Source organism: Ictalurus furcatus, chromosome 7, assembly GCF_023375685.1.
Source record: "Ictalurus furcatus strain D&B chromosome 7, Billie_1.0, whole genome shotgun sequence".
NCBI classification, from domain to species: Eukaryota; Metazoa; Chordata; class Actinopteri; order Siluriformes; family Ictaluridae; genus Ictalurus; species Ictalurus furcatus.
The window spans coordinates 19,143,764-19,158,889 of NC_071261.1; the positions used below are offsets into that span (position 1 = coordinate 19,143,764).

Sequence of the window (15,126 nt, forward strand, 5' to 3'; positions counted from 1 at the left end):
AATAAAGCAGGGTTGTGCAAGCTAAGCAAACTCTGCACCGTGGACAATACGGATATTGTTTAGCTTGCTCATTTAAGTGAGATAATTGTGATCGGACTTATAGAATATACTTACAGACATCAGTCCATCATTTCACAGTACAAAGCTACAATCAGCTCTCACTGAAGACACAAACAGCAAGACCAGTCAGTTCAGGGTTTGCTCTAGGTTTTCAGAGGGCTTAGGTGCTGTCCCGGTTCCAGGGGTGTAGTGGAAGTGAAATTATTAGGATGATTTAACGTTATTTTAAACTCCCTCCCAATGTTGTTTTCAACCAGTATCCTTACCATATTTGTGAAAGAAAACTGGTAACACTTATTGTACTTATTGTCAAGTCTCGAGCGGTTTTCATCAGAAAAAGACAATACACATGAACGCAGCATAACTTTGTATAACACACTTGAAACTCTCTCTCATTCTGCTTTTTATTAGCTAGTAGCCTCGACAGAGCAGCAAGTTTCAATGCACGCTGAGAGGTCAGATTCAATGTGTGTGCGAAGCATGGTATGTGTGCAAAGCCCACTTGAGCGACAAGCACCATATTTGCAGCGTTATCTGTGACTAGGCCTGTTTCTTTCTTTGTGAGCTGCAACTCCGCAATAACATTTTTCAAAAACTCCTCCAAATAGGCTTTCGTAAAAGGCTCTCGTTTGTAATGCATATGATTTCAGCTGCCAGTTATTGCAAATATAATGAACAGTTACCGTTACATACTGTATATTAGAGCTGCAACAACTAATCGATAAAATCGATAATGAAAATCGTTGTCAACTAATCTCATTATCGATTAGTTGGTCTGCGCGTGGCACGGGGGAGATTTACTCATTACGTTACTTCTGTTCCGAAAACACGCTTCGGAGAGTAAATGCTAAAGTTGTGTCCCAAATGAAGTACTATGCAATTACACTATGCACTGTGTACCGTCTAGTGTGTGGATTTTAGAAAGGTAGCATCATCTCAAATGGAACAATAGTGTTTTTTTTTACTAACCGGAACTATAAGCTGCTTCCTACATGATGTCACACGCACATAATGCGACGGCGCTAGCTTTAGCCTAATACCCAGAGTCACCGTGCATGACTTTCTTTTCTCTTACTGACCATCAGACGGAGGCGAACTCGTCAAGTGACTGAGGAAGAGAATGTGCGACCTCCAAGTCCTCTAAGGCAGTGGAACTTTTATATTAAACACCGCGGAGAAGATTTCTAAACGTTATAAAGCGGAGTTTGTCTAGCACCAGCACGATAGTGATGCTGTCACGAGTTCCTTAAAAGGCTTAGTTTAAGTTCATTGACATTATATGCTGTATCAGTGTAACTTATGTTCTTTATTATAACGGAAGTGATGCGTTAGTAACGAGGCCACGTTGCACCTCATGCGCAGTGTAGACGCTGTGATACAGAGTGTAGCGCGAGTAAGATCTGTAATGTCTAATTAAAACACTATGTTCAAAAGTAAACACATGTAAAATAATATTCCTAAAAACAGTGAGTAACAAAAACCACAAGGTGCAGTGAAAGAGTTTTTATTATTAATTTAGGACTGTAGTTTAATTCAGTGCTTTTTGTGCATCCATCAAAAAGTAATGCATATATATATATATATATATATATATATAAAAGTATTTATGCATTTTTTATGGCACTGAATTAAACTACAGTCCTAAATGAATAATATATATTCTGATGTGTGTCTGTGTGTATTGGGTTCTTTTCAGTCTTATATAATTAGACAAACAGTTGTGTAAAGTTTTAGTCTGAAGTTTATATTTGTAACACTCAGTTTGTGGATTTAATTTTAAATAAACGGAAAAAAAATGGTACTGAAAGCTTGCCCCGCCCCCATCCGATTAATTGAAAAAATAATTGGCCAACTAATCGATTATGAAAATAATCGTTAGTTGCAGCCCTACTGTATATTCATACTGTGGCGATGGATGTCTAGGAATCGCAGCTGATGATCACGCTTGCGTTACCCACTGACTCCATCATTCTGGATTTTGTGCCACTGGACAGTGCAGGTATAGCTGTGTGTGTCTGTGAAAAAAATCAGAAGGGATTCTGTATCTTGGCTCCAGGGTATGGAGGAGGAAGCGAAAGCCAGAGTTTTCTACCACCGAGTAAGGGCAGAGATCCTTTGTAATAAATGTGGCAAAGGACCATGTGATCTTCTATGCCCTGTCGGAGGTCTGAGGTAAAGTTGACAGCATGGATTGTTGTATTGTAGGCTGATTAGCTGCGTTTTGCAGGGTTGCTGCTAACTTTACCTCCGGGTGAAAACGGGACATGTGATTCCTCACATTTGTAGTGTATTTAATCTAGGATCGACATGTCTAGCACAATGCATAATTTTTAATCAAACTCGTTATTCTTATCTTCGTAAAAGCCGAATTGTGCCCAAATATCTGCTTTCAAGCAGCTAGGTGCATTTATAAGCACCGGCTCTCTCTCTCTCTCTCCGCCATGTCTCCTATCTACGATACATCGGACATGCGTGACTTCCAAAGGACATATGCAACTTTATTAATATTTATGTAATGAGTACTTTATTTACAATAACAACAGTACTGTGTATGTGTGTGCAGATATGATATTTAATTTAATTTTTTTATGCATTTTTTTTAATGCAGAATCGTTCACATCAGCATCACAATGCATCATAAAAACTATTATATTCCACAGCTCTACTACCAAGCCATATCAGTTCTTTCGAGGTATCTTTATCTAACGTCAACTAGCTTCGCTGGCTAACGCAACTTAATTCAGTACATGAATATCTACAGTATGCAAGTTAGCTAGGTTAGTTAGCTTTATTATAACATTCATCTTTTGCTATGCTATCTCTGCTATCACACCCACAGGAATTACTCCCCAACAAAAAAAACCTTTATACTTCATTTATTCTTTGTTGATGCGTACTTTATTGATGGTTTGCAGCTTGCTTATCCGAGTTGATGGTTTTAACTACCATCCTGAGGTGACGGTACAGAGAAATAGCTAAACAGCTGTTTGATTAGCTTCGCGATGTGCACCTGTCACACACAAATCACACAAATTTTGCCCAAACACTGATTGTTGATTCCTGTAGCCAGCGTATCTTTCTGTTTGAGATCAAGCCACTTCTCCGTTTTTCATTGGGTTTTTTTGGTAGCATATAGAACTGTTGTTTTAGCATTCATTTAGCAAACAAAAATAATGGATTCCACAGTTAAAGGTATTTAGGAGTGTAAAGGTCAGGATTACTGATTTCTCAAATCTGATTGGTCAGAAGTTGTTGAACAACAGTTTTGATTGCGGTTGCAGCTGCAATTTTTATATTAAAGGCACTTGTTACCGTATCTATACTAAGAGCTTATGCAAAGATTTGTATAGAGGACACTCCACATACAAACTGATGATAAAAAGCATAATCATTGATATTGCGGAGTTGTACTTTTTTTTGAGGAGACGTTCATTTAGTTATATTGAATGGAATCTCTTGTATCAGAGACAAAGCTGTAACTTTACATTTTCAACATGGGGAAAAAAATCTTGTGGTTGTAACCTGACAAACTGCTTTTTGTTTTATTATCTTTAAGAGAGAAAGAGAAAGGGAGGCTGATGAGGAAACTTGTTTATAGCTGTTATAAAATAAGCGATAAGAGGAACGAACTTGTTTCCCGGATGTTCCACAACATTAAGCGTGAAACTGTAACTGGATAACGTGTAAAAAAAAAAATAAATAAATAAAATAAAAATTTTAATTGTAATCGCTGGTGAATTTCTGTAGTATAAGAGGAGTAAAGCACACTGGTTTGTGCAGTTATTGGAAAACATTACAGCATCCCATCTTTAGCACTATTCAGATGGCACTAGTTTTCTAAACGAAGTCTGAATTATAATTCTGATCACCTGAAGTCTGTGATTCCTTGTACCAATTCCGACGGGACTAACACCTCCATGTTTATTACAGAGGTGGGAGTGTCCGTTTTGTACATCTGGGCATCGCAGAAGATCACGTGCTCTGGACGCGTGCTTTTAAAGTAAAAAAGTTACATTTATTGATTTAATTTTAATTTATTCAAATTAGTTCTATTTTTTTTTAACACTAAAATAAACTTCACATGATTTTATAGAACTTGCTGCTTGTAATGAACCCTCTGAAATAAAGACTTGATTATTTATATGATTAAAACATTATATAATTGAGTGCAGAAATGAAGGCGAGGACTCTTACTTGACACTGATATCACAGTGGCCAGTCTTAACAGTTTACGTGATTTGGCGCTTCATGCTGATTTTTTTAATTTATTATTTCTTCACCTGGTAGCACAACATCTACAGAACTATCCAATCACAGACATTCGCATTTGGACGGGATTAGATTTCTCAGAGGATCACCGAGTTAGCTGAAAAACAGTAGGTAATTTGCGCAGGAATTTTTAAAGTGGTTGTGTGAGAAAAACACAGACTTGGCAGATTCAGGATTAAAATCGTGAAGTACGTCTGTGAAACATGAATTTCTCTATCGTCCTAATAAGGTCAATAGGACTTTTGTATACTGTTCTATGACAGCAATGTCCCTTCATTCTTTACTTATTCATCAGGTGTTGATTCATTTTCCAACAACACTTCTGTCATTTTCCTGCGAATAACCTCATAATAAACCCTACAGTGTGCAGTTACACTTTTTAGCTTGAAGACCCTCTTTAGCCGTGGTTCCTAAAGCAGACCAGTGACAGGGTTTACAATATGTCCTAGCTGTATCCATGTTGTTACTGGGTGTGCCACCACAGAAATGGCTAATGTCTGAGTGTGAGCTAATGACCAGCTCCGAGGAGAATCTAGTAATTACTGTAATTCTGAGATGAGGTGAACACTATTAATAACGTACTCTGGGGATTTAGAGAATATGATCCAGTGTATAGGATGATCAGCTTTGTCACGGACAAAAATAATCCCATTTCGAGAGCTCTCACGTTACAAAGGCACAGCAGAGAGGCGCAAGACAGACCAGGCCCTTCCTGGCTATCACACAAGTCACGCCAATGAGTAAGTGAAAATATGAAGCCTTTATCAGTGTGCAACACACACACACACACACACACACACACACACACACACACACAGAACTAGGTCTATAAACTAAAATTAGTGACAGCTTCTCAGCAGTGTATGAATACTACATTGTGCCACTGCTTGTGTGATTCACATTAGCTGCTCAGCAACGTGTTTGCACAGCTGGGTGAAAACACATTATGCCAATCTTAAAAACTGCTAAGTAGAATGAACTGATAAAAAGGTATGTTACACACAAAATTAAAGACCTGCCAGCTACAGAAGATATTAGATTAAGGCATGGTGTGTGTTTGCTAGCTAAACAAGCCAAAGTGACAGATTTGGGTTGTGGTGCATTTCATCAATTACTCAATCATACAGGTCACAGTGTCAGTTATTCATGAAGCATTATCAGCTGGTTACCTGCTGACTTTTTCAAAACACTTCTTTTTGCCACTTGGGGACACTTTATGCCATTTGGAGCGGTTTTCACATTTGTTTGGATAACCTCACACCGAATTTTAGTGGCTGAAGAGAACTTCTTCAAATTTTGGACACTTATGGACAAGTACTTGGGGCATCACAGAGAGCAGGAATGGGCCTGATATCACCATTTACGTGGAAGAAATAAGCGTGTGTGGGGAAAAAAACATCCGTTTTTGGTTTGTTTGGGGGTTTTTTTTAGAACTTTTCTGTAAATTTCTCTAAGTTTTTATACATAGATATGTTTCAAATATCTATCTATCTATCTATCTATCTATCTAATATATATATATAGAGAGAGAGAGAGAGAGAGAGAGAGAGAATATGCCAAACATAATATAATTTTAATGTAATTATTGAAGAATGCTGTTTATAATGAACATAATGCAATGAAAATTAATTACATTTTATAACTTATTTGAATCTTAAAAGAAGTATTCAACATCAGTATATAGTTAAATAAGTTATTTGATTAGTACCTGATCATAAATCACAGTCTTTAAACATTAATCTCACTCAAATGATGGGTTGTTATGAGAAATGCTTTATTCTTTCTTAAAGCATGGTTCCAAAGTTCTTAAAGTCTTAAAGCCCTGAGTGTCTACTTTCAGATGAGCCATGAACCACTACCGTGTGTGACATCTCAAATAAATTCAATGCTGAACACGGGCACCCCCAAAACAGGCACAAAACAGCATAATTTTTTGTCCTCTGGTAAAAAGAGTTAAATGAAGTTCTGTCTGTAACTCTTTACCTTTTCAGTCCCTGCCTCCCAATCAAATTTCTTACTCCATGCTTCTCATCCATTTGGTTTCCAGCTGTGACTTCACTAAACATTCTGCAGCCCCCCTCCCTCTGGACTCACCCTAACAAAATATTATATAAACCGCCATTTCCCCGCACGAGGACACAACACCACCAAAAACTCTTTGGCTTTGTAATACAATACTGCTGTAAACACATTATATAGAGGGTACGCACTGACATCACTTTACCGCCAGAACACGCCCCCACGGCCAGACTGAGTGGCAAAATGTCCAGCAAAATGGTCGGGTTTAATAGGGGAAGCAGCGAAAACACTAGCACAAATAATGATTATCCGCTTAAATTAAAGACAGCTGGACTCGACAGTGACCCTTACAACTTGCCCAAGAACCTGTGGTTCATGTATATTGGCATGTGGCCAGAAATCGCTTTTCCCAAGGCTTATATGCACCTGATTTCGAGGCCGGGGAAATACACTAAGCAAAGTCTGAAAGCATACAAAAGCCTTGACGCTTGGTCCTACTTCAATTCGGGATTTGTTGGAGAAATTAAAGTGACAAGAACAACAATAAACATTCTGGTTGTATGTGGACAGGTATGTACAAATATTTGTATTTTATTCTATAATTTTATCTGGTAAACCATAAGCTAGCAAGTCTTAGTTTGTTTGTAGCCAACACTGCTTCCACTTATTAACATTATATATGAATGAAGAACAATTGTCTCCTTTTGGTTATGCAGCCCAAAGTTTTTGGACACCTGGCCATCACATCCATATGTGCTACTTCCCCAAACTGCTGCCACAAAGTTGGAAACACAGTTGTATACAATATCTTGATGTGCTGCAGCATCACAATTTCCCTTCGCTGGAACTACGTGGCTCGAACCTGTCCCAGCAGGACCGTGCCCCGGTGCACAAAGTGCACTACATGAAGACCTGGTTTGCCAAGGTTAGTGTGGAAGAACTCACAGACCCCTGATCTCAACCCCAGCTTAAGGGTTGAGGGTTAAGGGCCTTGCTCAAGGGCCCAACAGTGGTAGCTTGGCAGTGCTGAGGCTTGAACTCCTCACCTTCTGATCAGTAACCCAGAGCCTTTAACCACTGAGCCACCACTGGCCAGATTTCTGATGCATGATGTACATACCACGTGGTTGTAGTCGAGCAGTACTTCACACTGCTGAAATAAATTAGTGCAGGAATGACAAGCACATCTGATGGCGCGAGACAACACGCGAGCTAACATTAAATTAGGAAGTTGGGAAACTCGGAGCTTTCTTCAGTTACATTTAATTGATTAGAGCGGTTAGAAAGAGTGCTCTCCTCTGTGTGTGTGTTTCATGCTACCACCGGCTTGCTTTAGGAGAGCAGCCTGCACATGCATGTGATAGGAATACTAAGTCTGCTCTGTTTGCTGTGTTAATTGTTAGCAGTGAGAGAGCTAGTTAGCCGGCTGCTAGTTGCATGACAAGTTAAGTGAAGAATCTTTGGAAGTCTGCGAAGAGTTACCGAGAGAAGACAAACAAGACAACGTTTTCATACACTCGTCTCCACCCTGGAACTTAGCCAACACAGCGAACTGCGTGCTACGCGGTTTTTGTTTTTATTAACGACGACTTACCGGAGTGTTGGACCGATACAGTTGGTGTCAGTGCTTTCAATCTCCCGGAGGATCCGCTCGTGTTCCGCCGCGGTCTCTGCGCTCGCCATTTCAGCTCCAGACGAAACCTCGCGCGCTGACGTCACTCCACAAAGGGGGGGAAAAATGCACCACTGAAGGGGGGGGTTGTATGTTTCTGCTTCCGGGATAAAGTTTTACCAGTTTAGTTCAGTAGGTTATAAATGGAAAAAAAAATCATACGAAGTTATGATTTATATAGTTGTATATAAAACGAATAAGCAGATACGATTTTAAGCAGTTTCATTTTTCACTGAACACCAAATCAGAACGACTGAGAAATCAGTGCAAAGTTATTAAACTGTTCGATAATGTTGAATTCAGGTTCTTTGTGTAGTTTAACCTTATAGACAAAATGTTATAGATGCAATTTATACAACTATCTGAGTAGGGTTTCACAAGTTTCTCCCAGTCTGGGTTTCCTCTGGGTTTTCTGGTTTCCTCCCAACTCACAAAAAGGAGGACTGGCACTGTGTGTGTGTGTGTGTGTGTGTTTAGTGGACTGGCATGCTATCCAGGATGTTTTTCCACCTCACACTCAGTGTTCCCAGGATAAATTCCAGATCCTGCTTACTGAAGTTGAATGAATGAATGAGACCATTTATATACCTATCTTAATTTTTCATTTTGTCTGTATATTTTGTGAATGGGATTTCCATCCATCTTCTATACTGCTTAACCTACAGGGTAGCAGGGAGACTGGAGCCTATCCCAGGGAGCATCGGGTACAAGGCGGTGTACACCCTGGGCATGGTGCAAATCCATCAAAGGGCACAATCACATACACATTCACACACCCATGAATGGGATTTGTATATTATAAATATGTACACTGTATGGCCAAAAGTATGTGGACACCTGGCCATCACTCCTATATGTGCACCTTTCACAAACAGTTGCTACAAAGTTGGACGCACACATCATATCAAAGTGTCTTTGTATGCTGTAGCATTAAGAGTGTCCTTGACTGAAACTAAGCATGTCAAGCCCAAAACATTTTTTCAGCATGACAATGCCCCTGTGAACCAAGCAAGGGCCATAAAGGCATATTTTGCCAAGGTTGGTGTGGAAGAACTTGAGTGTCCTGCACAGAGCCCCTGACCTCAACCTCACTGAACACCTTTGAGATGATTTGGAATGCTGGCTACACCCCAGGCCTCCTCACCTGACATCAATACCCTATTTTCACTAATGCTCTTTTGGCTTAATAAGCACAAATACCCACAGCCACACTCCAAAATCTAGTGGAAAGCCTTCCCAGAAGAGTGGAGACTGTTATGGCTGCAAAGGGGGACTAAATCTGGAATGGGATGTTCAACAATCATATATGGGTGTAATGGCCAGGTGTTCATACAGGTGTTCTTTGGCCATATAGTGTTTTGTTTGCATATTGTGGCTACATCATATCAAAATGGAACAGTGGCATATCCAAGGGTTGTCAGAGAATGGACAAGAGCACTACAGCAGCACGTAATACTGTATAAAACTGCATGCATGTGCAAAATATGTGTTAATGGAACATGAATGGCCACATAGTGATATTACTGTATGGGCTTCATAGTAGCATGGGATTTGGTCAAAATACCTACAAGACAACTAACTATATTTCAATCAATATAAGATATGTATCATTCATTACATTTGGATGAACTGCATATCAGTAATAGAGCTTAATTGTGATTTGAGACCAGAACTGGTGGTAAGGCTAAAGTATTTCAATATATTGAACAATAGTGGCACCTAGTGTATGGAAACCTTTAATTACATCCTTAAGTGAAATCCTTTCATTAAAGGTATAGTTTATACACAATATTAGTTACATTATTTTATGTTATTTGGTTTAAAAAATAAAAATAAAAAGACTCATGTAGGCTGATATAATATTCATTTAACACGAAAATGGACCTGCCACTTTACTTAAACCCTACACAGACGTGTTTTTACAAGTAGTCCTAATGAACAGCCACCTATTTACCAGTAAGTAAATAAAACAAACCAAAGTAAATAAAATAATCAAATGAAACGTGTGTCCGGTCGGTTGTTCAGCAGCTATGTTGTTGTTTGGACTGCTCCACAACGCTGGTGTTGAGTGTTGCCATGTTCTCTTTATCCCGAATTACACTTTTTTATTTTGTACATCCTTTGTTATTATTTTTTATTTTTTTTAAATAAAATATAAAGCATACAGGAACTGTTACATTTAAACCCATTTCATAATCTGAATATCTGTGCGGTATTGATATAATACGTTGAGAGTAGGTGAATTGTTTTACACAGGCTAATAGCTATTCTTTGTTTATGACAATATGTAAAATAATACTAATAATAATTAACTAACAATATTTATTTGCTTTCAACAATGCTTTATTATATATATATATATATATATATATATATATATATATATATATATATATATATATATATATATTGTATAACGTTATATTTAAAACATTGCAGTGCTACATTTGATAATGGTAGTTAGGAAGGAAGGACACGCACATCTGATAACAATGAGCTGTTTTTTTGTGGTGATAGAGATCTGGCAACCCTGCTCAGCGCCAAACAAACACGCTTCAGTTTAGCTGGTAACGACGGCGGTTTTCTGCTGTTGAGCAGGGGTCCAGCGCCAAAATCTGGTAAGTACCACTGTACTGACCGAAAAAGTATCCTAGCGAAGTCTGCCAAATCATTTAATCTATATAAACCTGTAATAAAGGATAAAATTGTGGAGACCGAGATCTAACAAGTAGCTGTGTATGCTAGTCTTCACTATCCAGCGAGTAAACTTGCAGTTAAACAATTCTATGTGCGCTTATTTGCTTTAATAACATTGACTTGTTAACCTGAATGCATCTTTTATGTCAATAAATTTGTGTATTAAGAAAGAAAAAAATAAGGAAAAAAAAAACAACAACCTGAACAATGAAAGTAGTCTAGGTTAGCTACCGTAATTATAAGGCGGAAGTAGTTGATGTTAGTAAAGTACAGTAATAACATGACAGTGCAGCTAACTAACTAACTACACACTGACTGTCCTAATCAAGTATTGTTTCATGTTGATAAACTTCATAAATTTACAGAGTGGTGAATATACTGTGTGTGTGTGTGTGTCTGTCTGTCTGTCTGTCAGTCTGTCAGTGAGTGAGAGTGTGTGTGTAAGTGTAAGAAGTTAAACTATGATGAAGGCTGCAGTGTTTTCTGGTATATTATATACAATTGTCTTGGTTCTAAACAGAATTTATTTTATAAACAGCCTTTTCATGTAGGTTTAGTTGAAGTTACCGTACAGGATATTACTCCACAGGAACACATCTCAAAACAGAGAAAATAGGAAGCTCAAGAAGCTGATATAAACACTTCCCTAAAACTCACGTTTTGAGATTTCGAGGTCATATTTTACTCAGATAGTTACAACTTTGTTCTCTGTTGATCTGTACCTGTTTGCCAATATGAAGTATTTTGTGGAAACACCTTTTGTGACGACAGAAGAGTAAGAACAGTTTGATTATAATATTTATTCCTTCAGCTTCAGTAAGTACTGTATCCTGATTAGGGTTGTTTTGGATCCTGAGCTTATCCCAGGAACATTGGATATACGCCAGTCCATCACCGTGTATTTTACTTTTGCTTTTCGTCCCATAAAAATCATTAATTGTAGAGAAACACCTCTCAGATAGAAAGTCCTTCATCAGCTGTGCAAGTAGCTCAAATTCCTGGCATAGAGCTCATAACATTCATTCTTTCCACACTGTCACAGTCAGGTCTATTTCTGATTGTAGAACAACTGTTTGTCATATCTTAAATTAGCCTTGAGCATATTAGACAGATATTTTTGTCCTTTTACCATTTGTGTGCGTTTTATTATTTTAGGCTTATATACATACGTAAGCCTGAACACCTGTCACACAACGGACACGCTGATTTGTTCCTGTCTCTTTCTAAGGTGGAAATTCTGACGCTGACTGCTTTCACTATTGTTCTAGTTCTCACAATGGATAAAATATGCACGATATCTGACAACGAGTCTGACACATCAGGTGATCAAGAAGACACGGAGCACGTAAAGGTCAACCAGGGAGCCACGGTGTCTCGTTCCGAGCACTTCTTACGTGTTCAACAACCATCCCGAGGTGAGTCTGTCTCTAGGCTTGGGCCTGTGGGAAATGTACAAACGCGTTCTCCTGCGTCATTTACTCTGTATCCAGGACGCACAAACACAAAGTCAAAAACATGTCATCTAGTTTTGTGAGTAAAGAAACCAAAGAGTTGAGATGAAGAATTTCCATTAGGACTTGCAGTCAATTGGACAGCGCCCCAGTTTTCATAATTTTACCTCCGTACACCATCACAATGGATTTGAAATGAAGCAATCAAGATGTGATTGCTTTAATTCATGGGGCTTAACGAAAAATATTGTATTAACTGTTTAGGAATTACAGCCGTTTATTTTACAGAGTCCCTCCATTTTCACGGGCTGAAAAGTAATTGGAGAAACTAACAATCATAACTATTAGGTCATAACAATCATAACTATTAACACTTGGGTGCAAATACTTTGCAGTCAATGACTGCCTGAAATCTGGAATTCCTGAACAGTTAATTTGAATTAAAGCTGAAAGTCTACACTCGTCACACCTTGAATGCTTTATATCAAACCCATTGTGATGGTGTATAGAGACAATATTATAAAAGTTGAGTCACTGTCCAAATACTTATGGACCTGACTGTATAATATTGATGGAACATGGCACATGGTCTCTATTATTACTGATTGTAGGAGAGCTAACAGCAAGGAGTAGGAATTTGTCTGTAAATGAAGAGGACTTCCAGGAGGCTACTGATGGGAAATCCGGAGCTGCTGCTGGAGATGGAGATGCTTTCCGACGCCGGACCCACTCAGCGCCTCCAGCCTTCTGGGCCGCCAAGAAGTATGGCAGAGAGCTGCGAAGAATGAGCGATGAGTTTGACACCTTACTCGACAAAGGGGTAAAAAAAAAAATCATACATAAAATAGCGGAGCAGGAAAACTGATTGAGGGTTTGAAACTGCTGGCAGATTTAAGAAATATTTCAAAACATACAAATTTCTTTCTCTATTCTCAAAGTGTTGAACAGCTAAGACATGTTTGGTGTACACGGTTTACTTCTTTAATCTTGTGCAGGACCCGAGGGTGTAGCTAACAGGTCAGGAAAGCTTCTAGCCATCAGTTTAGCACTATGCAAACTACAAGCTTGAATCATCCCACACATGCCTCAGAGACATTGTTTGGCTCATAAAATACCATGTGTATATATACAGTTGAATAAAATAGCAGAATAAATCTGCATAAATATAAATATGTAAATGAAGCTACAAAATGGTATTGCCAATTCAGTTAACTTCTAACACACAATTCTGATTTAAACCTAGCTATGTAGCATACTTTTGTACATTTACAGAACAAAGTGTCAGTCAGAAACCACAAGCAAGTCTATTCGAGATTACACATTTGTCACAGCTTGTGGCCTGTGGGGGTTTTTTGTTTTTGTATTTCAGGCATGCGGTTTGTACATTGCTAAACTAGCCAAAACATGTGCATTTCAATTTCAACATCTTCAAATGACTTTCTAGTTTGAAGACAATCAGCCTGACATGTCTAAGTAAAAGGTTTTTTTGGGTATTTTTTTTTACCTGAAATGTAACTAAGCAGGAACACAACATACAGTTAATGTGTATTAATTCATCTGTAACACAAAACACTCTTTTCTCATGTTAAATTTATCCTCTGACAGATGAAGAGGGTGAGGAGTGCAGGTACAGCCTGTCAGATGCGCACCTCCTCCAGCTGGTTCAACTTCCTCTGGAGCCACCAAGAGTCAGACTGAGACCATGAACAGTCTGACGGCACAAAACACCCGTCCTGCTGAGTGACACATCAGTGGACCACATGGTGGGAGAGAGAGAGAGAGAGTGCACTGATTATGCCGTGTATAAAGGATGAAGCGGAAGCTCTCAAGTGAAGGACTGATGCTAGAATTCATCGAGTAGTTCAAAACCTTCCTCAGCAGTTGATGGATATAGGGACCCTGGACCAATCACACTCTCCAACATCACCAGAGTGACCTTTACAGATAAGAGAGTCTTTCCTGGGTCTGAGCTCCAGTACTGTGGGGAAACTATGCAAGCTGTTTTGTGAGAATGACCAGTTAGTTCAGTGTGTGTGAGATTCAGTCGGAATTACTGGAGCATGAACAAGGATGCAACAATGTCATTCACTGCCATATTTCGGGGCTGTAAGAAAATGTTTCTTCTCTATAGTATGGGCTAATGAAATCTGTACAAAAACAATAACAAACATGTCTTTCATTTGATATTTTTATAACTTTTATTACCCCTTTCAATTTATAGATATTTGAAAGTTTTAAATGAATGCAAATAAACATACTGAATGAACAGAAGTTTAATTTTTACAATAAAACATAATATCTGATCTTTATATTCTATTTATCTATGTAAGGGAATGAAGGGTGGGTACACAGGACTTTGAACAGTTTTTTATTCTTATATGTTGTTACATCTTCTGTTATCTCTATCTTATGGAACTTTCTGCAACCTGAAAGCAATAAAGATTAGTAGGATTGTTAAAGGTTGGAAGAGATAGCAACAGAGCCTTATTTTCAGTGATGTTACTTGGAAAATATAACAAGGAAATACTTTGTAATGATTTTAAGATTATTGCGTAATCTACGATTACATTTTTATAACCACTACAATGTGAAAAATAACAGGACTTTATTAAAGCAACCACTGCAAGAATGTGTTTTTGTATTGTTCTTAAATAGGCTGCAATCAATCAATTTGTGAGGTTTTTGTCTAAAGTGCACTTTTACAAAATAATACTTTTACATATAGAATTTAAATGATCTAAATATATTAATAATTAGTATATATGGATTAATGGTGTAAAGAATTCAGATAAACACTAATCTATAATCAAGTAGGCATGGGTTAGCAGTGGTTTTCACCTCGCCACTTTTGGAGATGATGGCACTTGGTGTGGTTCTTTGGAGTTCCAGAGCTTTTGAAATAGCTTTGTAACCCTTCCCAGCCTGATGTATTTCAATCACCTTCTTCCTCATCATTTC

The 15,126-nt window shown here is 38.2% G+C and overlaps 2 protein-coding genes across 5 annotated transcripts in view; one reads left to right on the forward strand and one right to left on the reverse strand.

Annotated features, from left to right (window-relative positions):
* Positions 1 to 8,056, reverse strand: part of exoc6b (exocyst complex component 6B) — a 101,246-nt gene extending 93,190 nt beyond the window's left edge. For all 3 annotated transcript variants that reach the window (XM_053629101.1, XM_053629100.1, XM_053629103.1), the window contains exon 1: positions 7,943 to 8,056. In XM_053629101.1, coding sequence (XP_053485076.1) covers positions 7,943 to 8,031 — 89 coding nt within the window. In that variant the 5' untranslated portion in view covers positions 8,032 to 8,056. The remainder of the gene's footprint in view (positions 1 to 7,942) is intronic.
* A 2,473-nt stretch (positions 8,057 to 10,529) lies between these two features.
* Positions 10,530 to 14,946, forward strand: badb (BCL2 associated agonist of cell death b). Of its 2 annotated transcripts, none has more exons than XM_053629109.1 (4): positions 10,530 to 10,638; positions 11,986 to 12,132; positions 12,780 to 12,988; positions 13,774 to 14,946. In XM_053629109.1, the coding sequence occupies exons 2-4, from the start codon at positions 11,994 to 11,996 to the stop codon at positions 13,864 to 13,866; spliced, it is 441 nt and encodes a 146-aa protein (XP_053485084.1). In that variant the 5' UTR covers positions 10,530 to 10,638; positions 11,986 to 11,993; the 3' UTR covers positions 13,867 to 14,946. The 2 variants fall into 2 exon arrangements, with proteins under 2 accessions (XP_053485084.1, XP_053485082.1); XM_053629107.1 differs by having other exon boundaries at positions 10,533 to 10,638; positions 11,946 to 12,132.
* The last annotated feature ends 180 nt before the right edge of the window (positions 14,947 to 15,126 follow it).